The sequence below is a fragment of the Ovis aries genome, chromosome 3 (assembly GCF_016772045.2).
Source record: "Ovis aries strain OAR_USU_Benz2616 breed Rambouillet chromosome 3, ARS-UI_Ramb_v3.0, whole genome shotgun sequence".
In the NCBI taxonomy this organism is placed as follows: Eukaryota; Metazoa; Chordata; class Mammalia; order Artiodactyla; family Bovidae; genus Ovis; species Ovis aries.
In genome coordinates this window covers 56,413,414-56,439,993 of record NC_056056.1, presented here as the reverse complement: position 1 = coordinate 56,439,993, position 26,580 = coordinate 56,413,414, and the positions used below count along the sequence as shown (strand labels likewise).

The 26,580-nt window shown below is 38.9% G+C and overlaps 1 protein-coding gene across 2 annotated transcripts in view; it reads right to left on the bottom strand.

Moving 5' to 3' along the window:
• Positions 1–26,580, bottom strand: part of DNAH6 (dynein axonemal heavy chain 6) — a 289,159-nt gene that overhangs the window by 218,748 nt on the left and 43,831 nt on the right. For both annotated transcript variants that reach the window (XM_004005864.5, XM_042246026.1), the window contains exons 11-15: positions 21,744–21,944; positions 11,474–11,594; positions 7,552–7,703; positions 4,557–4,709; positions 1,590–1,841 (exon numbers count right to left, since the gene is read on the bottom strand). In XM_004005864.5, coding sequence (XP_004005913.3) covers positions 1,590–1,841; positions 4,557–4,709; positions 7,552–7,703; positions 11,474–11,594; positions 21,744–21,944 — 879 coding nt within the window. The remainder of the gene's footprint in view (positions 1–1,589; positions 1,842–4,556; positions 4,710–7,551; positions 7,704–11,473; positions 11,595–21,743; positions 21,945–26,580) is intronic.

Sequence of the window (26,580 nt, the reverse complement as noted above, 5' to 3'; positions counted from 1 at the left end):
GAATCAGTCATGGGTATAAATGTGTCCCCCTATCCTGAAACCCCTCCCACCTCCCTCCCCACCCCATCCCTCTAGGTTGTACCAGAGCACCAACTTTGGGTGCCTTGCTTAATACATCAAACTTGCACTGGTCTTCTATTTTACATATAGTAATATACATGGAAAAGGAGTACACCAAGGCTGTATATTGTCACCTGCTTATTTAACTTTTATGCAGAGTACATCATGAGAAATGCTACGCAGGATGAAGCGCAAGCTGAAATCATGATTGCCGGGAGAAATATCAATAACGTCAGATATGCAGATGACATCACTCTTATGTCAGAAAGTGAAGAGAATCTAAAGAACCTCTTGATGAAAGTGAAAAAGGAGAATGAAAAAGCTGGTTTAAAATTCAACATTCGAAAAACAAAGATCATGGCATTAGGTCCCATCCCTTCATGGCAAATAGATGGGGAAACAATGGAAACAGTGACACACTTTATTTTCTTGGGCTCCAAAATCACTGCAGATGGTGACTGCAGCCATGAAATTAAAAGATGCTTGCTCCTTGGAAGAAAAGCTATGACCAACCTAGACAGTATATTAGAAAGCAGAGACATTACTTTGCGAACAAGGTCTATCTAGTCAAAGCTACAGCTTTTCCAGTAGTTATGTATGGATGTGAGAGTTGGGCCGTAAAGAAAGCTGAGCATTGAAGAATTGATGCTTTTGAACTGTAATGCTGGAGAAGACTCTTGAAGAGTCCCTTGGACTGCAAGGAGATCCAACTAGTCCATCCTAAAGGAAATCAGTCCTGAATATTCATTGGAAGGACTGATGCTCAAGCTTCAATACTTTGGCCATCTGATTTGAAGAACTGACTCATTTGAAAAGACCCTAATCCTGGGAAAGATCGAAGGAGAGAGGAGAAGGGGATGACAGAGGATAAGATGGCTGGATGATATCATCAACTCAATGGACATGAGTTTGAGCAAGCTTCAGGATTGGTGATGGACAGGGAAGCAGTCCATGGGGTCACAAAGAGTTGGACATGACTGAGCAACTGCGCTGAACTGAACTGAATGTACATGTTTCAATGCTATTCTCTCAAATCATCCCACCTTTGCCTTTTCACACTGGGTCCAAACAAGTCTGTTCTTTACATCTGTGTCTCCTTTGCTGCCCTGCATGTAGGATCATCGTTATGTCTTTCTAAATCCCATATATATGCATTAATATACAGTATTTGTCATTCTCTTTCTGACTTGACTCTGCGTAATAGGCTCCAGTTTCACCCACCTCATCAGGACTGACTCAAATGTATTCCTTTTTATAGCTGAGTAATATTCTATTTTGTACTTTTGATCATAAGTACTAAAGCAATACATACGTTAGTTGCAGTGGCCTGGAATTTATTCAGTACCTCAGAGAGATTCAGAAACACTTTAAATTTTCAGTAGCTGCTCAAAGACATTGTTAATTGATTAGAATGAAGCATAAACAAAATGAAAGCTAAACCAGATTAAAATGAAATATGCTTTCTAAATGGTTTATTAAAATGTAATAGCCTTTATATAGATTATTTAAAAAATTCTGCTTCAGCTTACCTGTGCTATCATCTTTACTTCATTCACTTCATTGTTTAGGTCTTCAAGATCTCTACCCAAATGCAGACAAAATTGCTTAATGCTTGTTTCTCTGTCACCCACAGATTTATCAATGGCATTCCGAACAGCAACAATGGATGGCTTCATAGTTGCAAAAACGGCAAAGTCTTCAGGAGGTGTGGGAACCTGATACTGTTCGATGAGCTTGTACATCTGAACCACAACATTCCCTTCATCATCAAGGCTTTCGATCTAAATGGAAACATCAGTTGCTTATTAAATAAATCAGTGTCCTGTTATACCTGTTAAGAGTGACTGATAAGAGACAGTCGCTGTGCACCAGGTTGTAAAGAGCCAGCACACAGAGGAGTGCATTTAATGCAGATCAAATTGGCTAGAGCTGGCTGGATGACAAATACAGTCATTATTACGATGCAGACAATGAGGCCTGGAAGTAAACTGTTCAGAACTGAGCACAGTTAATATTACCCTTATAAGTATTTACTTTTTCTCTCTCTCTTGTTCCCTAGTAAATTAAATAGTAGTACTCAGTCGCTTTAGTCGTGTCTGACCCTTTTGCGACTCAGACTGCAGCCCACCAGGCTCCTCTGTCCATGGAATTTTCCAGGTAAGAATACTAGAGTGGGTTGCCATTTCCTCCTCCCAGGGATCTTCCTAACCCAGAGATGGAATCCGCATCTCTTATGTCTCCTGTCTTGGGAAGCAGGTGCACAAGCACCACCTGGTAAACCTCAGATTAAACTTGAAAGTTACTTAAAGTTTTCAGAGATGGCAGGTGCTGTGAGGATGCTCAGCTGCAACATCTGAGATTCCAGGCATGTGTGCTGAGCAGTGACTGTCCCAGGGCAGCCCCTGAGCTGTGCGGACCATGTACCTCTCTGTGTAGATTCAGAACCCTGATTGATGAAGAGCATCATGCTACCCTCTAGTAAAGGCTTTTACTACCACTATTACTGACTCCTAAACATCTCTGCTCTGATGCCCTTGCCTCAGTGGACAGTGTCTTTCCTAATTTTCTGGCAAGGTCTCCCCAGTTTGAAGGGAGCTCTCCTTGCCACCACTCTGCCACAAGGTTATAGAGGAAGCATCCAGGTTCTATAACTTGACCCACCTCTTGGCGACAACTTAACCAGGGAGCATCAAATTGGGACAGAGTGAATCTAGCTCAGTCTGACCTTTCTCTTGACCTTGGGAAGAGTTAGATTGCATCTGTGGGCAGAGGCCATTTGCTTTCATGGGGTAACAAAACAGGTCCTAAACAGGAGAAGAAAACTGTGGAGAGGCTTTAGAGAGATGGTTCTCAACCTTGGGCTGTGTCCCAATCACCCTGGCAATACTGCACTACTGTACTCTGTACAGTATGGGACAGTAAAGTACACAAAAGCACAACCACTTATAGAGGCTGCACGCATGTGACAATGTATGCCAGACATGTGAACTAACTTCCCGTGATTGGATAAGCAAATGCACATTCACATCTGAAAATTCGCAAGTTGAAAATTTGCATGCAAGGGATTTACTGGAGAATTGTAATCTAGATATTAGTTATAATGGAAGTCATGATCCTTCTTAATCTATATTTGCATAATAGTCAGGAAACTTACTAGCAGGAATGAAAGAAACCCAAGTTAAACTAGCTTAAATAGGCAAGTGGATTAGGGAGACAACAGCAGATACAGAGACTCTTCTTGCCTGTTTGCTTGATGCCAGACCCTATATGCCAGCTGTCGTATGGCACTTTTCAAGGTTCTGTACTGTAAGATTAAAAATATTTTCTTTGTTTTTTTTATGCATTATTTGTATGAAAAGTATTATAAACCTATTACAGTATAGTACTATACAGCTGATTGTGTTAGTTGGGTACCTAGGCTCACTTGGTTGGACTTAGGAAAAAATGGGACTTACAAATGCACTCTCAGAACAGAACTCTTTTGAATTTAGGGGACTTACAGTATTATCATTTATTACAAATAAGAATTGCAATAAACTGGGGTTGAGAGCACTGGCTTTGTTGTCAGAGACCCAAGTTTGAATTCCAGATGTACTGTATACAGGTCTGTGATCTTGGACACAATGGCCTATTTTGGTCCTCATTCACTTATCTGCAGAATAAGAATAAAAATTATCTATACTTCTTTCTGGTTGACTGCAGCCATGAAATTAAAAGACTCTTGCTCCTTGGAAGAAAAGTTATGACAAACCTAGACAGAGTATTAAAAAACAGAGACATTACTTTGCTGACAAAGGTCTGCAGAGTTAAAGCTATGGTTTTTCCAGTAGTCATGTTTGAAAGTGAGAGTTGGACCATCAAGAAGGCCGAGGACTGAAGAACTGATGTTTTGAACTGTGGTGTTGGAGAAGACTCTTGAGAGTCCCTTGGACTGCAAGGTGATCAAACCAGTCAATCCTAAAGGAAATCAATCCTGAATATTCATTGGAAGGACTGATGCTGAAGCTGAAGATCTAATACTTTAGTCACTTGATGTGAAGAGTCAACTCATCAGAAAAGACCCTGATACTGGGAAAGATTGAAGGCAGGAGGAGAAGGGGATGACCGAGGATGTGACAGGAGAGGTTGGATAGCATTACTGACTCAATGGACATGAATTTGAGCAAGCTCTGGGAGATGGTGAAGGACAAGGAGGCCTGGCATGCTGCAGTCCAGGGGTCGTAAAGAGTCAGACACGACTGAATGACTAAACAATACTTCTTAAGCTTTTGTAAGGAGAAAAAATGTAACATATGTAGAAATTGTAGTACATGCCTGACTAGTAGTGATCAAGGTTAGCCGCCATTACGACTGTGAGGTAAGCCATCCACTTCCTTTGCCTGAAAGTGTTTCTGATATTCTGACAGCTGTATCTTGACCTTCAGTCCCTCAGTTTCTCTTATTTGCCTTCCTTCCCACAAGATTTGGAATAGTGAGTTACACAAGAATCAACTCACCCTTTCCTGAATTTCGTCAAGAAATACTAAGCTGTTAACATATTCTATGGTAGTAGTTGGGACAAATTCAAGCTTGTATTCTGCATCTTGTGCCTCAGAGATGATGGCATCCACTTTTTTCTTGCTTAGACGAGGAAGCATATAATTCAGCACCTAGGAAAGAAGAAGGAACTATGAATCGTAACTAGAGTATTCCTACTTTATTATACATTTTAGATAAAGTCTAACTGAATGTCTGTTAAGTCAGCAGGCAATGGAAGCAGCAGTATATGAAAAGGCTTTTTTTTCCCCCACACTGAAACAATAGGATTCCTTTTGAAGATTATCTCCAGAATAAGTTAGATTGCACAACTTTTTAAAAAGTTTACCTAGGGACTTCTTTAGTGGTCCAGTGGTTAAAAATCTGCCTTGTAATGCTGGGAAAATGAATCTGATCCCTGACTGCGGAACTAAGATCTCACATGCCACGGAGCAACTAAGCTCGAGCTCCACAACTACTGAAGCCTGTGGGTGCTGGTGTCTGTGCACCACAAATTAGAGAGCTCGCATGCCACAACTAGAGAGTTTGTGTGCCACAAGGAAAGATCCCGCATGACTCAACCAAGATCCCATATGCTGCAACTAAGACCAGATGCAGCCAAATAAATAAATAATTTTTTTAAAAGTCTGCCTAAATGGTCTGATATTTTGTAAGTACCCTTTCTGTTACTTCGTCCTGTATAGTGAACATTGTGGTACCATTCCCAGTATCAACTCCACTTCTTTCGTGCTGGACGGTAGTAATGATTTGGAGGAAGGTGATCTCTCCTTCAGAAACATAGATTGAGTCTAATTGGTCTTAAGGTAAAATGAGCATGGCTTTCTTTGGCTAGTGTGATTGGATTAGAGTGAACCTCTGACATCAGCTGATCCAATTAAGTAGAAACCCAAGACTTTTGTTTAAGGCTGAGATCTCTCTCTCTCTCTCTCTGGACATGAATAAGGAAATAATTATCCTATGGAGCCTTTGACTACCATTTCAGAAAAGTTAGGGTATATGAGCTTTAGGATGAAGCTGGCACATCAGAAGGAAGCTGGCACACGGTGAATGGAAAAAATCAGGTCTCTAGGAACCACTGAGTCACTAGATCACAGCTTCCTGATGCCCATCCACCCTCTGGACTTTTTCGATCCATACATTTTCTGATTGCTGAAGCCAGTTTGAAGTTTCTTTTGTTTTTTGTTTTTGGCTTAGTATACAGTAGTACTCAGAGTGCTCAGAAATGTTTGCTGAAATTGACTTTGCTTCAATTCTCTATTGTTTTCTTTTCCAACAGATGAATCAGCAAAGCTCTAGAAAGAAGTCCAATGCCACACAGCTAATTAGTGACAGAAAAGATAGTAGCACTCAGGCCTGCAGCCTTTTAGACAGGGCACTGTCTTCTTTCATCTGCACCAGGGGCCAACAGAGGTTTCCTGTAAGGGCTGAATAGTAAATGCTTTAGATTTGCAGGATATACGGTCTCTGTCACAACCACTCAGCTCCGCCCTTGTAGAGCAACCATAGGCAATACATAAGCGAAACGTCATGGTACAAAACAGGTGGCAGGCTGGAATGACCCTGTGGGATATAGTTTGCCAATCTCTGTTCTATACCATTGTGTCTCTAGAGGTATTTTTTAGAGTCTTTATTGAATCTGTTACAATATTGTTTCTGTTTTATGTTTTGGGAGTTTTTTTGGCTGTGAGGCATGTGCAATCTTAGCTCCCTAACCAGAGATTGAACCTGGGCCACTTTTAACTACTGAACCACCAGGGGAGTCCCTTTGTGGTGGGATTTGATGGTATATATGACTAAAGGAAGACCTGAAAGTTATCGTAGAATGCTGGGAGCCAGTGTGAGGTCATGGCTGACACTCAGACTTCAGGGACCCTCTGAAATTCCTAAGCATGTACCCCAACAAAAATCTGCTTTAGTCTTCTGCATTTAAAAGAGTGTTTCAATCCAAAAACCTCTGATGGCTTTCTAGCCTGCCTGCAGGACTCGTACAGCTGCGCGTGTGATTGTTTGAGGCCTCCTGACCGCAGGAGGCACAGGAAGCTTAAAACATCCTAGGAATGTAGGAGCTTCCGAGGAGTCAAAATCTTTAGAATAGGACTGATTAAAGGTTTCATTTGTTGAGTCAATATTTGCTGCCAAATTTTCACATCCTTTAGTTGTAGATATAGTTAGAAAAACAAGTAGTAGACCTTGTGTTAGCAACATTAGATCTTTGAGTTAAGTACCTCTTGTTATATCCCACTGCACCTTTGTTCTATAGAGATGTAACTTTAATGTTAATGCTTTAAGGAGATGTATACAGAAGAGCCTGAGCTGCGAACGCTACATAATCTTGTGTTACCCATTGATCTCTGTGTTTTATCAAAAGTATAAAAGGCCTTCTGAACCATTTCTCTGTTTTACTTTAATTTCGGGCTGAATTTCCACCTGGATCTCCACGTCTACTTAAAAGACCTTCAAGTTAGATCAATCTTCTTACTACACTATAGTTTCTTAATCTAATCTTACTTTAATAAATAAACAAGTCTTTCAATCAAATCTCCTCAGTTCTACCACTCACTAAAATACAATCAGATCTTTAGGGACAGTTTCAGATCAGGAAACCTCAGTATCTAGGATACCTCAGTATCCTAGAATCAACCAGTATTCCTACTAGGACTCTGAGCTGTTACAGCAATGTCTCCTCTGGAGGAAATCTTGAAATGCTCCAACGAAGGAAAAAGGAGTGGATGTAAGAGGCTAGTTTAAGGACTTTTGTTCCCTCACCTGAAATTGACAATGCTTGGGACAGAAAGAAAAACATGGAACTTTCCCTACAAATTAAAGATGCTGAATAGACTTAAGTTAATTTTAAATAGCTGCAATACTAGAAAATAAAGATAGGCTATTTGCAGGAGAAAAATCATAAAATAGTTGTAGAGACTATAATTAAAATTTTTCCTAGTTTATAGTTACCTCCAAGCATCGCAAAGGTGATGGAATTAGTTTTTCTTTTAGTTGCTTAGTGTCAATGAGCAGCAGTCCTACATTCCTGGTGGGTCTCAGAGCCACTGCGTCCTTGTGCTGTCTGTGATATTTTTCCAGTTGTTCACTAAAGAACTTAACACCTACACAGAATAATTCATATACAGCGAAAAACATATGTTAGATTTTAAAGGACCATTACACAGATATATCAAAAATCATTGCATTAATACACTTACATATGTATTTAAAATGAACTATCCATAGGTAGAGAACCTTGTATAATTTTAAAATGTTAATTCATGATGCTTTATATTTTATTCTTGTAATGAAGAAACTAACATTTCATAATGTAAAAATATTTTCTGGCTGTCGCTAAGAATAGCTCATGAAAATAACTTGTAATTGCATTAGAGAATCTAGTCTATACCGGAGTAGATTCTAGAATCAGGCTGGTTTGAGTTGGCTTAATCTAACGGTTCTTCCACATCATACCTCAAAATAAGTTTGACTATGCATCCTTAGTTGTATTCGATTCTTTGTGACCCCATGGACTATAACCTACCACGCTCCTCTGTCCATGGGATTTTCCAGGCAAAAATACTGGAGTAGGTTGCCATTTCCTCTGCCAGGGGATCTTCCCGACCCAGGGATTAAACCTGCATCTCCTGTGTCTCCTGCATTGCAGGCAGATTCTTTACCAAGTATATAAGGATATTAACAACAGAGAAAGTTTGAAACTCAAGAGATCAGGCATAGCTAAAGTTATTTCCATTCCTCCTCCCAACGCCTCTGCCAACCCTGCTCCCTACATCAAAGTTAAGGCCATTGTCAACTTTGTCTGCCAATGCTGCAGCTGCATTTTGATAATCTTCCTACCTCCAATTTCTCAAATCACCAGTGGAAGGCAGATTATCTTGAAATCATACTATTGGTCAAAACCAGCTCTTACTAATACACATATAATACAAAACAACTCCTTGTCTTTAAAAACTCAGCTAACTTTATTTCCAGTTGCTCCCTCCACTTGAGTCAGACAGTTTTCCCTACTGCTTCCTGTTCTTCTCTAACCCTCTTCCACCATCCCCAAGAGAAAAGGTTGTTGATCCTTGCCTTTATTTCCATCACCTCCTGTTCTGGACACAAGGGGCAGTTTGACACAGTATAAAGAACACATCAGACAAAGTCTTAGAAAACCCAGGCCCAAGTCTTTAACCCACCTGTTGCTCTGGCTAAGTTACTTAATCTTTCTGAGCTTCACCTTCCTCAAGATACAAAAAAAGGGATGACAATTATCTCTCCTACTCATTTTAGAAGGTTTTGATGTGTTTATTTTTGAGAAATGAAAAAATTAGGATATCCAATGATCTGAGAAAACCCCTGGTGAGGAAAGCTGTATAATGTTGCTTGATCTAGTATTTTCCAAATTTATTTGAACACAGAGTCTTTTTCATAGCATCATGTAATATCCTTCAGAATAGTGGTTCAAGGAACACCAATCTGGGAAACACCAATTTAGTCCAATACTTTCATTTTATACATAAATAAATTTAGATCAACTCGAAGTTAAATGACATATCCATGTTCAAAGGGAAACAAAAGAGTAAAGCCAACAGAAGAGCTCTCTCTTGATGAGATGGAGGAGGAATGGTTTGTATAGCAAACTCTCAAGTCAGGGGAAACAATTTCTAAACCACTTACTCACTGTGTAATCTTGGAGTTGCCTTATCTCTATATTTCCACTTACCTATTTGTAAAGTGAGAATACGCGCCTATATAGAATTATGAGGATTAGATAAAATAGATTAGATGAGACAGCACAGCACCTATCATAAGTGCTTAGCAAGTATGGAAAATATTAGTAGACACTGACTTTTATAGAAATTTAGTGGTTTCTAAATTTATGGCTGATTATTTCAGAAAGCCAGAGTCTGTCTTCTGATCACCTTCTGGAGCTAAACAAAGGGCAGTCTGGCTAAAAGTTTGGTTAAACAGACATTTATTAAGTATAATAAACTATAATATATCTTAGGGCTTCCCAGGTGGCACTTGTGGTAAAGAATTCCCCTGCCAATGCAGGAGACATAACAGATGCGGGTTCAGTCTCTGGGTGGGGAAGATCCCTCTGGAAGAGGAAATGGCAATCCGCTCTAGAATTCTTGCCTGGGAAATCTCATGGACAGAAGAACTTGGAGGGCTCCAGTCCATGGAATCACAAAGACTTGGACATGACTGAGCATCTGAGCACAATATGTCGTAGGCAGTGTTATAGTAATTTGAGGGAATATGGTATAACAGGCAAGGCATGGTATCCAAGGGGCAAAGCTACGTTCTAATGGGAAATACTGGGTTCAGAGGTTTAGGAAGTACAAGAAAGTTCCTAAAAGAGGAAGAAAACAACTTTTAGGAGTCCAGGCCAATCTACTCCAGATTCCCAGACAACAAATGGCTAATACCTATGATACCCTGGTTCAGAGATTGAGACAGGATTGACAAGCCAAGGCAGGACTAGATGAAGGGCAATCTGGGAGCGTGGTAGCCCTATCCAGTTAGGTAACTGGTGAGGGAGTAAAGTCATCCAACGTAAGGAACGTGGAGACTCAGAGGCCTTGGCTCAAGGCTGTGAGCAGGCGATCTAGATGGTTAGAACTGGTTATTTGGATTAGTCTATTTCATGCTGAAATGCCAGGCTCCATATCTTACTGTTACCATGGTGCCACCATAGTACCGGTCAGTTCCCTTCAGTTCAACACACACTAAGTCTCAGTGTGACGGTGTTGGTGAAGAATGGTAGAAATGAACGTGTCTAATTTTTTTTTTTAAATTTCTTAAGTAGAACCCCACTTTTGTTTCTTGAGCAAGTTAGTGCTCTGGAGAAAAAAGGTCTGTTTCAACTTTTCAAAACTTAAAGAGACATAAAAAGTAAATACAGTGTCTATTCTTGGATTAGATTCTGGGCCAAACCAGCTGCAAACTGCTTTATTTGGCAGATTCTGAATATGGACTAAATGTTGATTTTAGAGATTTTTTTCTCAGGTGTGAAAATATTTTGGTTTTGTAGGGAGATGCTTTTTGAAGATGCATATTGAAGTATTTCATTTAGGGACTGGCATGTCTAATTTACTTTAAAATATTTCAGTGTAGTAAAAATAATGAATTGAAAGAAAAACACAAGAATTTACAGAAAAAAAATAGTGCTCATTCATGAGGCAAAGTATCAGAGTAAACATTTTTGTGCATGAGAGAGAAAAAAAAGAATAAAACCAGTTAATGAAACAACAGCAACAAAAGAAGAATATGGGTATGCTTCACATTTTTAAATGGTAATAATGAATGCTATATACTTAATTTTCATAATCATTTGGAAACTTTCTTGCCTGAAATTTCACTTGGGCATTGTATTTTATTTTCTTTGGTTGAATAAAAATAAATTTAATAAAATAACTTCTCCATGGTTCGAATCTCATGACTAAGGTGTCGATTCATACCTACCTGGTTGCAATAGGGCTGTACAAATAGAGTAACTTGAATTCCTGAGACAGAATGAATTCCTGAGATACATGTTACACTATGTAAACATTTTTTAAGGAATCTGAGGGGAAAACACTCCTTTCAACTCCTTTCCATATAGAGGCTATATGACCTTGGCACTGGTACAGCTTCATACTAAAAGATAAGCTCTTGGGGAAGAATTCCTTCCCATAATGTTTTGAAATAAAACATAACAGTAAAAGTAAAGAAAAAAGTGGTTCTACAGAAAGTAATCTAGAAATGAATAAACTCTTGTGTTTTGTCATGCCAGCTCTTTTCGGCTACCATCTCTGTCACCACACACCACAAAACAGAAACCTAGACCATGATAAAGCTTGATATGACTCTTAGATATAATTAGCAAGGACAAATGAAAACTTACCAGGTTCTTGAAGTTTAAGATCTTGTAAATCAAGACTTTCATTTTCCTTGAAGAATATTTGAAACTTTTCAAATGTAGCTGCATATAATTGGGCAGATTCAAATGCTGCCTGTATGGCTTCCTAAACATCATATAAAATAAAAACAAACAAAACTATATTTTTCCTGAGCAGAATTTAATTTTATACAACTGAAAAATGCAGATGCACACTATGCTGTGACCTGGGGATATGTAAGTGAGAGAAAAGGTACCATCCTTGATAACAAAGGGCAGTTAACAAATTCTCTTATGAAGCTTAAAAAAAAAAAGTCTTTAAATGTGACTTTCAAAGAATTGTTCCTTATGATTAAAAAGAAGTAAATGTGTAATTTTTTAGCTTCATGGTGAACTTATACATCACTAGTAGATATATGGCAAGAGACAATGTCTATTTATTTTCCAAATTGCAAATTTTATGTCTTGGTTTAAGTGTTTTTGAGCGAAGGCAAAACCATTTAGCATATATGCAAAATTACTTGCCTAATCTCATTATTAAATTCTCTATGCTGGCAAGTCTCCTATTTCAAAATGTCTTCAGAATTTGCCCTAATAAATACTTTCCCTCACTTTGATTAAACTTGGCGCAAACCTCCACTTCCCTACAAGACTTTTTCTATAATACCACGTCAGTACACATTATCATAGTTCAATGGCATCACAATGCCTGTGAATGGCAGTTAGGACTTGTTTCTTGTTGATCTTGGCCTATTACTCTCTGACTACACTCCACTGCCTTCTCTTAATATTTCCTACTAAGACTTCTTGCAAATGACTGCAGTTTGCCCCAAGGAAAACTAGAGATGATCAATGGAATTGCTCATTCCCAACACACCACTGCTAGGGTAGGTAGCTCAGACTCTTGCTTTACATATTTAGTGAGTAGTGGTAGAAATTTTAATTACAAACACTAGTACACACCCTAGATGGCTATATTTAGATATTTGTTCACTTATTTCCTTTCAATAGGCTTTGTATATAATCTTCCAGAATGTTTCTGCTGTTTATTTCTTTACATTAAAAGTTGAAGGGAAGATACTACGTCAAAGTATATCTCCTTTGAGCAGATTTAATAGTGTCTCTGGTACATGATCATGCAAGTGTTAGGCAGAAACACAATGGGTGACCCCAAAATGGAAAGCTCTACCAACATGTTCAAATATGATTTTTAAAACCTCACAGCATGGTTGCTGGAATAGTTCAAATAATTCCATATATGGTCACTGAATTCCTTAAATTTTAATAATATATCACATTTGCTTTATGACTTTCTCTCTATTTTACTCTGAACCATTTGGAAGAAAGCTGCAGACACAAGATATTTCTAACACTAAATATTTCACAGCTTATTTAATAAACACAAAAATATTTTCTTAAACTGCCATAATATTAATATAATGACTTAAATCAGTAAATTAGCATTGATATTAATACTATTATCTAATTACAGATCTTTATACAAATTTTGGGAGAAGGCAATGGCAACCCACTCCAGTACTCTTGCCTGGGAAACCCCATGGACAGAGGAGCCTGGTAGGCTACAGTTCATGGGGTTGCGAAGAGTCGAACATGACTGAGCGACTTCACTTTCACTTTCATGCACTGGAGAAGGAAATGGCAACCCACTCTAGTATTCTTGCCTGGAGAATCCCAGGGACGGGAGCCTGGTGGGCTGCCGTCTATGGGGTCACAAAGAGTCAGACACGACTGAAGCGACTTAGTAGCAGCAGCAGCATACAAATTTCGCCATCTCTCCCAATAATGTCTTTCATAGTAAAATAAAAAACTTTTTTTTCCCCCTGGCCCACTATCCTATCCAGGATCAGGTATTGTATCTTGTCATATATCTTTGGTGTCCTTTAATCTGGACCAATTTCTCAATCTTTGTCTTTCATGATCTTTACCTTTTTGAAGAGTATTTTGTGTGTGTGTGTGTGTGTGTGTGTGTGCGCGCGACACTTCTTAATGCTTACATTCAGTTATACATTTTGGCAATAATACGACGGAAATGATGTATGTTCTCCATGTATCATGTTTAAAGGCACATAATGTTGATTTGTCCCATTACTAGCAATGTTAACACTACTAAAGTGGTATCTGTGAGATCTGTTGCTATTTTCTCTTTAAATCAATAAATATCCTATGCAGAAATGTTTTGAGATAAAAGTCCTTTTTCTCACCATACCTTTGCATATCCATTTCAGTATGCATTGGAGATTCTCACCTATTTCTATGGTTGCTATAGAAGTGGGGGTAAAGTACTATAAAGTGGTGATCTTTTTTTAGGTTTTCCTTCTATGTTTACTAGTTGGCATTTTACTGTAAGGAAGAGCTTTCCATCATCACTCCATCGATTCATTCATTTATTCATAAAATATTGCTTATGTATTCTTACTTTCAAACACTGTTATAACCATTACTTATTTTAATGGTCAGATTGTTCTAGAGAGACCCTTCAAGTTGGCTTTTTAATCTTTTCTGCAGGTCTCCGTTAGTTCTTAGACATCTTCTTATTTGTGTGTGGGAGGGTGGGGTAGAGGGCCTTTCCTGGTGGCTAGATGGTAATGAATCTGCCTGCAATGAAGGAGACTCTGGTTCAATTCCTGGATTGGGAAGATCCCCTGGAAAAGTAAATGGCAACCCATTTCAGTATTCTTGCCTGGGAAATTCCATTGACAGAGGAGCCTGGCAAGCTAACAGTCTATGGTGTCACAAAGAGTCAGACATGACTAAGCAATAAGCAGTTTCTTCAGAGATAAGGATCTTTTGCTTTGGAATGATACATAGAAACCAATGTGTGGACACTAAATGTGCTCATCACTATTAGGATGTCACTGCTTCCAGATCATCTCAGTGAGCAGAACAAGACACACACACACACACACACACACACACACACACACACACACACACCCCACAAATATACATACATACACAAGACTCTATATATAGTTCTCTTTCTACTGATTAATTAGAGATCATGAGTTCGTAATTCCATTTCCAATATAACATCATTCTGGCCTTTTCTCGTCCATATTTGTACTTCCCTTTCTGAGGAGGAGTAACCTCATTTCATTATCCACAATATATTTAGTTGTTTGCTAAACTACAGAATACACAGAAAGTCATTTCAGAATTGCTAATGCACTAATACCACTGTGAAAAACAAACTAAGTGGAACCTAATATTTGTTATAATTACAGTGATCTTTAGCTTAAGGGTATGTAGGCAAAACACTGTATTTATTTATTTTTAAGACCTTGATTTATTAATTTACTTTTAAAAAATTAATTAATTTTACTTTATAATATTGTATTGGTTTTGCCATACATTGACTTGAATCTGCCATGAGTATACATGTGTTTCCTATCCTGAACCCCTCTCCCACTTCCCTCCCCATCCCATCCCTCTGTGTCATCCCAGTGCACCAGCCCTGAGCACCCTGTATCATGCATCAAACCTGGACTGGTGATTCGTTTCACATATGATATTTTACATGTTTCAATGCTATTCTCCCATATCTTCCCACCCTTGCCCTCTTCCACAGAGTCCAAAAGACTGTTCTATACATCTGTATCTCTTTTTCTGTCTCACATACAGGGTTATTGTTACCTTCTTTCTAAATTCCATATATATGCGTTAGTATACTGTATTGGTATTTTTCTTTCTGGCTTACTTCACTCTGTATAAATCAGCTCCAGTTTCATCTACCTCATTAGAACCGATTCAAATGTATTCTTTTTAATAGCTGAGTAATACTCCATTGTGTATATATACCACAGCTTTCTTATCCATTCATCTGCTGATGGACATCTAGGTTGCTTCCATGTCCTGGCTATTATAAACAGTGCTGCAATGAACATTGGGGTACACGTGTCTCTTTCAATTCTGGTTTCCTCCGTGTGTATGCCCAGCAGTGGGATTGTTGGGTCGTATGACAGTTCTATTTCCAGTTTTTTAAGGAATCTCCACACTGTTCTCCATAATGGCTGTACTAGTATGCATTCCCACCAACAGTGTAGGAGGGTTCCCTTTTCTCTACACCCTCTCCAGCATTTATTGCTTGTAGACTTTTGGATTGCAGCCATTCTGACTGGCGTGAAATGGTACCTCATTGTGGTTTTGATTTGCATTTCTCTGATAATGAGAAAACACTGTATTTAAAAGTTACTTGTTTTAGTGTTTTCCCCTTCCTCACAGTGTGGTTATTCATTTGAAATATAGAATAGTTCATTTGTTTTTTAATGCATCCTGTTTTAAGATTTTGTTTCCTCATTCTCATAGGTTTCCTGTTGTTATTTAGACGCTAAGCTAGGTCCCACTCTTTCGTGACCTCACTGATTGTAGCCTGCGTGGCTCCTCTGTCCATGGGACTTCCCAGGCAAGAATACTGGGGTAGAGTGCCGTTTCCTTGTCCAGGGGATCTTCCTGAGCCAGGGATCAAAACCACGTCTCCTGTATTGGCAGATGGATTCTTTACCACTGAGCCACTAGGGAAGCGCATAGATTTTAAAAGAACTATACTGGACTATACTGAAAGGTATGCTCAGAACTAAGTGTGACTCTTCTCATCTTTTCTACTCCAAACCCACCATCCTGTCTACACCATCCCCACTGTCTTCTCTACAGAACCAATTTCCTTAGTTTCTGGTTTATCTCTTCCTTCTCCCTATTTTCTGACATAAAAAGTAGCACACTATAGATATTCTTGTCTAATTTGATTTTTCCACCTAACAGTATATCCTGGAAATCACTCCATAGTTAATAAATTTTCATGTTACTTAGGTGTATTTCTGGGCTTTTTATTCCATTTCACTGGCCTGATAACTATGCATGTGCCAATACCACAATCGTTTAATTATAGAGTTTATATTTAATACTTGGCTAGAATAGTATCCCAAATACCTTTTCTTTTTTAGGGTTTTCCTAGCTTCCATGGATGTCTATTATTCCTTATAGGCTTTACTATAAACCTAAAATGTTCTACAATAAGTTTATTAGTATTATTATTTAATTGGCATTTTTATTACATTTATAAATTAACCTAGGGAGAATAGAAGCCTTTATTATGTTGAGTCATTCCATCTAAGAACATTTATCTATTTTTGTCTTCCAGAAGCCTTTAAGAAAACTTAAAAGATATTTTTATATAGGTTTTTTTAGCATTTCTTACTAGGTTTATTCTTAAATATATTACCTGCTTTGTTGCTATTACAAATGGAGATTTTCCCACCAGGCATTTTCAGTATTCTGGAACAATTTATGTGATACTGTGAATATACGGCCTTTGATGAGTCGATCTCTTTATATATGGTACTTTGTGAATATATGGTCTTTGGTGAGTTCCCCTGTGAACCCATTTGGGGCTGGTGCTTTTGACAAGGTATTTCTTTAATAACCTCCTCTGTTTCTGTGGATATTGGTAAGCTTTCTATTTCCAATGCTGTTAATTTAGATACCCATGTTTCCCTAAAAATACTATCCACTTAATCTAAGTTTTTAAATTTATTTGGATAAATGTCTGCAGGGTTTTCATATTTATTTAGATAAGTAAATTTTTATTTTCATAAAAATCCCTTGTTTTTTTTTCTGTTTCAATGGTTATTTCCTTATTATTTATCACTGATTATGTTAGTTAAGAATTCTATATCCTAATTTACATTTAATGAAAGCTCCATGTGAAGACTTCTGTTCACAGTAATTCTGTTTATGTACCATTTATGTCTCATTGCATTTCTTTGCCTTTTGCATCTCCTGTACTATTTTGTGCATAGAGATTTATAGCCCTGACTCATGGGACCACAAGTCTTGCTTTCTTATGGTAACGTTTGCCTTTACAATACTGAACACTACTCCATATTTTGTCTCTCTCAATTCTTTGTCTTACATTGCACATTTGTTCTTGCATGCTGTGTGTCTGATCCGTTAGAGCCCTCAGCATATTAATCATCAGTTCAGTTCAGTTCATTCAGTCATGTACAACCCTCTGTGACCCCACGGACTGCAGCACTCCAGGATTCCCTGTCCATCACTAACTTCTGGAGCTTGCTCAAACTCACGTCCATCCAGTCAGTGATGCCATCCAATTATTTCATCTTCTGTCATCCCCTTCTCCTCTAGCTGGAAGAACCATAGCTTTGACTAGATGGACCTTTGTTGGCAAAGGAATGTCTCTGCTTTTGAATATGCTGTCTAGGTTGGTCATAGCTTTCCTTCCAAGGAGCAAGCGTCATTTAATTTCATGGCTGCAGTCACCATCTACAGTGATTTTGGAGCCCCCCAAAATAAAGTCTCTCACTGTTTCCATTGTCTCCCCATCTATTTGCCATGAGGTGATGGGACCAGATGCCATGATCTTCGTTTTCTCTATATTGAATTTTAAGCCAATATTTTCACTCTCCTCTTTCACTTTCATCAAGAGGTTCTTTAGTTCTTCTTCACTTTCTGCCATAAGGGTTGTGTCATCTGCATATCTGAGGTTATTGATATTTCTTCCAGCAGTCTTGATTCCAGCTTGTGCTTTATCCAGCCCAGCATTTCTCATGATGTACTCTGCATAGAAGTTAAATAAGCAGGGTGACAGTATACAGCCTTGACGTACGCCTTTTCCTATTTGGAACCAGTCTGTTGTTCCATGTCGAGTTCTAACTGTTGCTTCTTAACCTGCATACAGATTCCTCAAAAGGCAGGTCAGGTGGTCTGGTGTTCCCATCTCTTTCAGAATTTTCCACAGTTTATTGTGATCCACACAGTCAAAGGCTTTGGCATAGTCAATAAAGCAGAAGTAGATGTTTTCTCTGGAGCTCTCTTGCTTTTTTGATGATCCAGTGGATGTTGGCAATTTGATCTCTGGTTCCTCTGCCTTTTCTAAATCCAGCTTGAACATCTGCAAGTTCATGGTTCACATATTGTTGAAGCCTGGCTTGGAGAATTTTCAGCACTACTTTACTAGCGTGTGAGATGAGCTCAATTGTGCAGTCATTTGAGCAAACTTTGGCATTGCCTTTCTTTAGGACTGGAATGAAAACTGACCTTTTCCAGTACTGTAGCCACTGCTGAGTTTTCCAAATTTGCTGGCATATTGAGTGCAGCGTTTTCACAGCATCATCTTTGAGGATTTGAAAGAGCTCAACTGGAATTCCGTTGCCTCCACTAGCTTTGTTTGTAGTGATGCTTCCTAAGGCCCACTTCACTTTCCATTCCAGGATGTCTGGCTCTAGGTGAGTGATCATACCGTCATGATTATCTGGGTCATGAAGATCTTTTATGTATAGTTCTTCTGTGTATTGTTGCCACCTCTTCTTAATATCTTCTGCTTCTGTTAGGTCCATTCCATGTATGTCCTTTATTGTGCCCTTCCTTACATGAAATGTTCCCTTGATATCTCTAACTTTCTTGAAGAGATCTCTAGTCTTTCCCATTCTATTAATCATAGTTGTTCTATTAATCATGCATGCATGCTCAGTCACTTCAGTCGTGTCTGACTCTCTGTGACCCCATGGACCTTGGCCCCCCAGGCTCCTCTGTCCATGGGATTCTTCAGGCAAGAATACTGGAATGGGTTGCCATTTTCTTCTCCAATGACTATTAATCATAGTTGTATGATTATTTAATCATAGTTGTTTTAAATTCTGGGTCTGATATGTCCAATACCCCTGCCGTGTCTGGGTCTGATACTTGCTCTGTCTTCTAATTTTTTCCCTTTTTAATATGCCTTATAACTTTTTTTGATAACTGGATGTCATATACTTGATAAAAGGAATGGCTGTTAATAGGTCCTGAGTTAGAGGATGATATGTGCCAGTGAAGGGGATATATTTTACCTTCATCCTTTGATTAGGTCTTTTAGTAAGCCAGTGCCTCTGGACTGTGAGTTTCATCATAAATGTCTCTCGCTTTTTTTCCCCCTTCTCTCCTTAGGTGGGACAGGATGGCTAGAGTAGGCTGGGGTTGTGTATTTCCCTTCCCTCAGGTCAGTAAAGACCTGACAATACACTAGCAAATTAAACTCTGGATAACTAATTTCCTCTAAGGGCAGGCCTTGTTAAGAACAGAGTGTTCTGATGTATTTCAAATGATTCCTTTCCCCTCTCTCTGCTGGAAGCATGAGGAGATCTTTTTCTGATATTTATTGTGAGAACCTGGTTGAGCTCCTGCAGGTAAATTTCATAACACTGTGGGAGTCTCCTATAACTGGGTCCCCTGAGTGCTTTATTCTGACTTGTTCACACTGAGCCTCCAGCAAAGTACCAATTATAGTTCTGGTTTTCCCGTCCTGGCACTGGTTCTCACTGAGGTTTCTGCCCATGAGTCTCTGCTCTCAGAACCATGACTCCCTGTATGTATTTCTCTGTCTCTCCAGTCTTGAGGGCTGTAGTTTTCCCTATGCCCTCGCCTCTCTTCCAGGCCCATTAACAGTCTGTTCAATCAATGTGTTCAGCTTTTTACTTGTTGTTAGGATGGAGTGGCAACTTCCAAGCTCCTTACATGTGGATCTACAGATAGAAAGATCAGTCTTTTTACCAGATATCTCTTGATTGGATGAAACTCATCTTTGTTCCACAAAAACTCCAAATTAGCGTCAAGTTCTCTAGGGCACATTGTCTTTCTAAAACTACTTTTTCTATGGCCTTCCTACTTGAAGGACTGGCTTATCTAGATAAAAACTCTTGATCACATTTTTTTCCCTTGAGTTTCATTAAAAAGTGCTGTTCCATCATCACCTTGCTTTATATGTCATTTTTGAGAAGCCTGATGCTGTTTCCATATGTTATGTTATTATTTTGCTTTGAGACCTGGAGGAAAAAATTTTTTTTTCTTTAAAAGATAGTAGTTTCAAGAGTATGTATCTCAGAGTTAATTGGTCTGGGTCAATTTCCCAAGGTACTCTGTATACAGATTCACAGTTTCTTTTCTTGGACTATAGTTATGTGCTTGTTCTACACCTTGTTTTATTTTTCTTCTTCAGAGACTTTATTTATATGCATATGATTTTTCTTTGCCTTTTTCCTATTTTGATTATTTTCTTTCTAACCATTTTTTTTTCTTATATCTTGTACAGTGGTAAAGAAGCTGCCTACCAATGAAGAAGACACAAGAGATGTGGGTTCTATCCTTGCGTCAGGAAGATCCCCTGGAGTAGTAAATGGCAACTCACTCCAGTATTCTTGCCTGGAGCATTCCATAGACAGAGGAGCCTGGTGGGCTACAGTCCATAGGGTCGCAAAGAGTCGGACAGGACTGAGCAGCTGAGGATATGCACAAACACTAGCTTATTTTCATTCTCTTGGTTGTTTTCCTGTCTTTTAAATTTTAGTTTCAGTTTATTCACCTTTGGACACTATAAAATTTAGTCTACATTTCTTAGATAATTTTGTCTTAAAACAATACCATTTATATTTTAAATTCTGAATTTTTGATATGTTATTTCACACATATTCAGGCCTGAATATGTGTTTGATGTTATATACTTGAGTTTACAGTACAGCTTTTGTTTCATGGCTTTGAGGGGGAAAAGAAGGAATATTCATTAGCTTTTTTAATCTTCATTTTTCTGATTTTTCTTCATGGTAACTTCTCATGTATTTAATATATTTTAATTAATTCAGTTCATGGATTTGGAGTAATTTATAAGATTTATAATTCAAAGGCATTTTATTTTGTAAGTGTAGCAATGTGCAGATTATTTTATCTTCTGGTTGTGGGGAGTCAGGTATATTCTGATTTTTTGGTTCTGTTTTGTTTAGTAGGACCTTAACTTTTCATCAGTTGCTTTATTTCTTCTGCACCACTCAATGTTCAAATAATGCCTCTTCTTCCTTTTTTAAAAATAATTAATTATTTATTTTTTGGAGGCTAATTGCTTTACAATATTGTATTGGTTTTGCCATACATTGACTTGAATCTGCCACGGGTTTACACGTGTTCCCCACCCTGAACCCCCCTCCCTCTTCCCTCCCCATCCCATCCCTCTGGGTCATCCCAGTGCACCAGCGCCGAGCACCCTGTATCTACCTTATTTTCTCCCTTAGAAGTTATTCAAGTCTTGAATAGCTTGTGCCTTTATGTCTCTTTCCTATCATCAGTGCTCTGATATACTAGGACTCAAAAAAAACTCAACTATCTAGAGATTAAGTAGCATTCAATTTAAAGATAAGACAGGAAGAAAATATGTTGCTCAGTTAATTAAAAATTTAAAGTACTGTAAAAATGGCTTTAGTAAAAGAAAATATACCTTTATTTGGAAGATAATTGTGTGAAAATTCTTATCATCATCAAATACTGCTGATAAGCTTGGACCAAACCCACAAGTTTTTTCTTCCATTTTGTTGTTAATGTAAGGGCTGGTAAAAGCATCAAAATATGAATCAGGCACGAGATTAGGAACTGATAACACAGTGTTTTGGAAATGATTAATTGCACCTGAAATACCATCCTGTTAGAGAGAAAAGCACAAACAAAAATGTAAATGCATATAAGGGTATATTTACAAAAAATTTTGAATTTTATAAAATACTAAAATAAATAAGAATAATTCATTCAACCATACAAAGTACTACATTGACTCTAAGTATATGACAAATCAGAAGACACAGCCCCTGTGTTTAGGAACTATGTTTTCTAATTGAGAGAGAAATTGATAAGCAAAAAACTGCAACACATTAAGATGAATATATTACATTCATTTGAAATATGAACAAAACCCAGAAAAGTCATAAGGGAAAGAAGGACAAGATAGCCTAAGAATATCAGGGAAGGGTGGCTAGGGCTTGCCAGGTGGTGTTAGTGGGAAAGAACCTGTCTGCCAATGCAGGAGACATGACAGACACAAGTTTGATCCCTAGGTCAGGAAGATCCCTTGGAGAAGCGCATGGCAACTCACTCCAGTATTCTTGTCTGGAGAATTTCATGGACAGAGGAACCTGGCAGGCTGTGGTCCATGGGGTTGCAGAGTCAGACATGGCAGACTAGCAGGCAATCAATAAAAGTTCATATTCTTTGAGCAGTAGTTTCCATTCTAGATATCTATCTTTAGAGAACAATTAGGTATGTAAACAATGATTCATGTGGAACGGCACTCACTGAAGCAATACTTATAGTAAAAACTAATTAGAGAAATACTTTAGTGTTCAAAAATAGAATGGTTAAGTTATAGTATATTTATACAAATGAAAATTAGGCACCTTTTCAAAATGGTGTCTCCAAAGATTGATTAATGAATGACATGGGAAAAGTTTATAATATAATGTTACAAAGCTTATTAAAAAAAAAGAGAGGAGGATAAAACTGGTGTATAAATCCCATTTTAAAATGCATATGTAAATCTCATGACCAGTTAAGTCTGTTGGTATATATCAGTATGGACTAAAACAAAACTGGAGAAAACATCCAAAAATGTTAAAAGATTATTTCTATTTGTGGCACATGGGATGACCAATGCTGCTAATAATGTCTTTCTGTGCTTTTCACATTCTCTTCAGTGAGCACAAATTAATTTTTAATTTATAATAAACGTCTATCTAAATGATATAAAGAAAAGGTACTTCTTGAGATGAACTTTAAAAGATGAGCAGGAGCTTCTCAAGTATACAAGACAGAAGTAGAGTTCTTGTAAGTCAGTGCATGTGAGAGGCCCAAGGAGGGCAGCAGGACCGTGTGCTGCAGCGTAAGTGCCAGTGTGGTTAAATGCAGTTGTGATGCAGTCGACCCCTCATGAAAGGCTTGTGAGTGATACTGAGCTGGTGGTCCAGCATTCCCCAGATTGTGACCATGGGCTGCTGCTGCTGCTAAGTCACTTCAGTCGTGTCTGACTCTGTGCGACCCCCTAGACGGCAGCCCACCAGGCTCCCCCGTCCCTGGGATTCTCCAGGCAAGAACACTGGAGTGGGTTGCCATTTCCTTCTCCAATGCATGAAAGTGAAAAGTGAAAGTGAAGTCGCTCAGTCGTGTCCGACCCTCAGCGACCCTGTGGACTGCAGCCTACCAAGCTTCTCCATCCATGGGATTTTCCAGGCAAGAGTACTGGAGTGGGGTGCCACTGCCTTCCCTGAGTTAAAGGTGTCCCAAGGTCAGATAAGTTTGGGATGAAACCTCACATTAAGAGAAACTAAACAGGATTTTCCTCTGGATCTGTTAAAAAGACGTTTTCATATTTGTTAATGTGTAAATGCATATCTCAACCCCGTCTCCTAGAATGTCTATCAGTATCTTATAGAGCATCCTTTGAAAATGCTACTATAGACAATGGAGAAATTTAATTTTAAGTGACATGACAAGGTATGCCTATGAAATAATCTTGCAGTCAGCAATGTAGAAAATGGACTAGAAGGTAGAGAGGCAGGCAGGTGAGAAGAGACCATCACAGCAGGGATGGGGTTCTCATTGAAGGGAGGTGCAACTAAGGTCAACACACAGGACTTGATTCCAAAGAGTAAGGGAGGATCTAGGATGATGCCTAGATCCTAGGCATCTAGATCCTAGATCTGGGCTTTCCTGATGGCTCGCTGGGTAAAGAATTTGCCTGCAGTGCAGGAGACACCAGAGACACTCGAACCCTGGGTCAGGAAGATCCCCTGGAGAAGGAAATAGAAACCCAATCCAGTATTCTTGCTTAGGAAATCCCATGAACAGAGGAGCCTGGAGGGCTACATCCCATGGGGTCACAAGAGTCGGACACGATTGACTGACTAAGCACAGGATGACTCTGAGATTGCTGGCTTGGGCATCTGGGTACTGCTTTTCATTCAAATACAGAAGGAAAAGTAAGTTTTGGAAGAAGTCTATAAGTTTAATTTATGTTGGTGTATGTGTGCTTGGTCACTTAATTGGGTCTGAATCTTTGCGACCCCCATGGACTGTGGACCGCCAGCCTCCTCTGTCCATGAGATTTTTCAAGCAACAATACTGGAACAGGTTGCCAGTTACTCCTCCAGAGGATTTTCCTAACTCAGGGATCAAACCCACATCTCTGGTGTCTTCTGCATTGGCAGGTGGATTCTTTACCTCTGTACCACCTGGGAAGCCCTTATTTTGGTGAGTTGGTCTTAACTGTGGAGATTTCCAGATGACTCTAAGTCTGGAGCCTAGAAGAAAAGTACTGTATGGAAATATACATTTAAAGATGCCATTCTAAAAGCAGTAGTTAGAACAATGGGCACAGACACAAGCACCCAGGAAGAATATATAACATGTGAGGAGGAGGGAGCCTTTAAGGATCATAGCAGTCAAAGCTCAGACAAAAAAGATGCTCCAAAATAGAGGACTGAAAAGGAAAAGATGTTGCCACAGGAGTAAAACCAAGAGAAATTTAACCAAGGGGGAGTCTATTTACAGAGGTGGGAGCAGTAAATAAGAGTCATATGCAATCAGAGGTCTGTTAAACACAACAGGAACAGGAAAGAATTGAAAAATGTGTGTTGGATCAAGTATTCAGTTCAGTTCAGTTCAGTCTCTCAGTCATGTCCGACTCTTTGCAACGCCATGGACTGCAGCATGCCAGGTCTCCCTGTCCATCACCAACTCCCAGAGCTACTCAAACTCATGTCCATTGAATCGGTGATACCATCCAACCACCTCACCCTGTCATCCCCTTCTCCTGCCTTCAATCTTTCCCAGCATCAGGGTCTTTTCAAATGAGTCAGCTCTTTGCATCAGATGGCCGAAGTACTGGAGTTTCAGCTTCAACATCAGTACTTCCAGTGAATATTCAGGACTGATTTCCTTTAGGATGGACTGGTTGGATCTCCTTGCTGTTCAAGGGACTCTCAAGAGTCTTTTCCAACACCACAGTTCAAAAGCATCAATTCTTCAGCGCTCAGCTTTCCTTATAGTCCAACTCTCACATCCATACACAACCACTGGAAAAACCACAGCCTTGACTAGACAGATCTTTGTTGGGAAAGTAATGTCTCTGCTTTTTAATATGTTGTCTAGGTTGGTCATAACTTTTCTTCCAAGGAGTAAGCATCTTTTAACTTCATGGCTGCAGTCACCATCTTCAGTGATTTTGTACCCCCCAAAAATAAAGTCTGCCACTGTTTCCACTGTTTCTCCATCTATTTCTCCATCTTATCTCCAGCCATAAGTGATGGGACCAGATGCCATGATCTTAGTTTTTTCAATGTTGAGCTTTAAGACAACTTTTTCACTCTCCTCTTTCACTTTCATCAAGAGGTTTTTTAGTTCTTCTTAGCTTTCTGTCATAAGGGTGGTGTCATCTGCATATCTGAGGTTATTGATATTTTTCCTGGCAATCTTGATTCCAGCTTGCTTCATCCAGCCCAGCATTTCTCATGATGTACTCTGAATATAAATTAAACAAGCAGGGTGACAGTATACAGTCTTGATGTACTTCTTTTCCTATTTGGAACCAACCTGTTGGTCCATGTCCAGTTCTAACTGTTGCTTCCTGACCTGCATGCAGATTTCTCAAGAAGTAGGTCAGGTGGCCTGGTATTCCCATCTCTTTCAGAATTTTCCACAGTTTCTTGTGATCCACACAGTCAAAGGCTTTGGCATAGTCAATAAAGCAGAAATAGATGTTTTTCTGGAACTCTCTTGCTTTTTTGATGATCCAGTGGATGTTGGCAATTTGATCTCTGGTTCCTCTGCCTTTTCTAAAGCCAGCTTGAACATCTGGAAGTTCACGGTTCACGTATTGTTGAAGCCTGGCTTGGAGAATTTTGAGCATTATTTTACTAGTGTGTGAGATGAGTGCAATTGTGCAGTAGTTTGAGCATTCTTTGGCATTGTCTTTCTTTGGGATTGGAATGAAAACTGACCTTTTCCAGTCCTGTGGCCACTGCTGAGTTTTCCGAATTTGCTGGCATATTGAGTGCAGCACTTTCACAGCATCATCTTTTGGATCAAGTATTTGGATCAAGTAGTAGGAGACCATAGTTAATACAAGCAAGAACAATGTCAGATGTCAAGACTTAAGTATATAATTTTTCCTTTAGATGAAGCTCTATGTGTGTATGCATGTTTGAAATGCTAAGACTAATGATCAAAATAAGAGTGACAAAAAAATAGAAAATTCACGATTGACAATTCTGTTTATACTGCCATTGGCT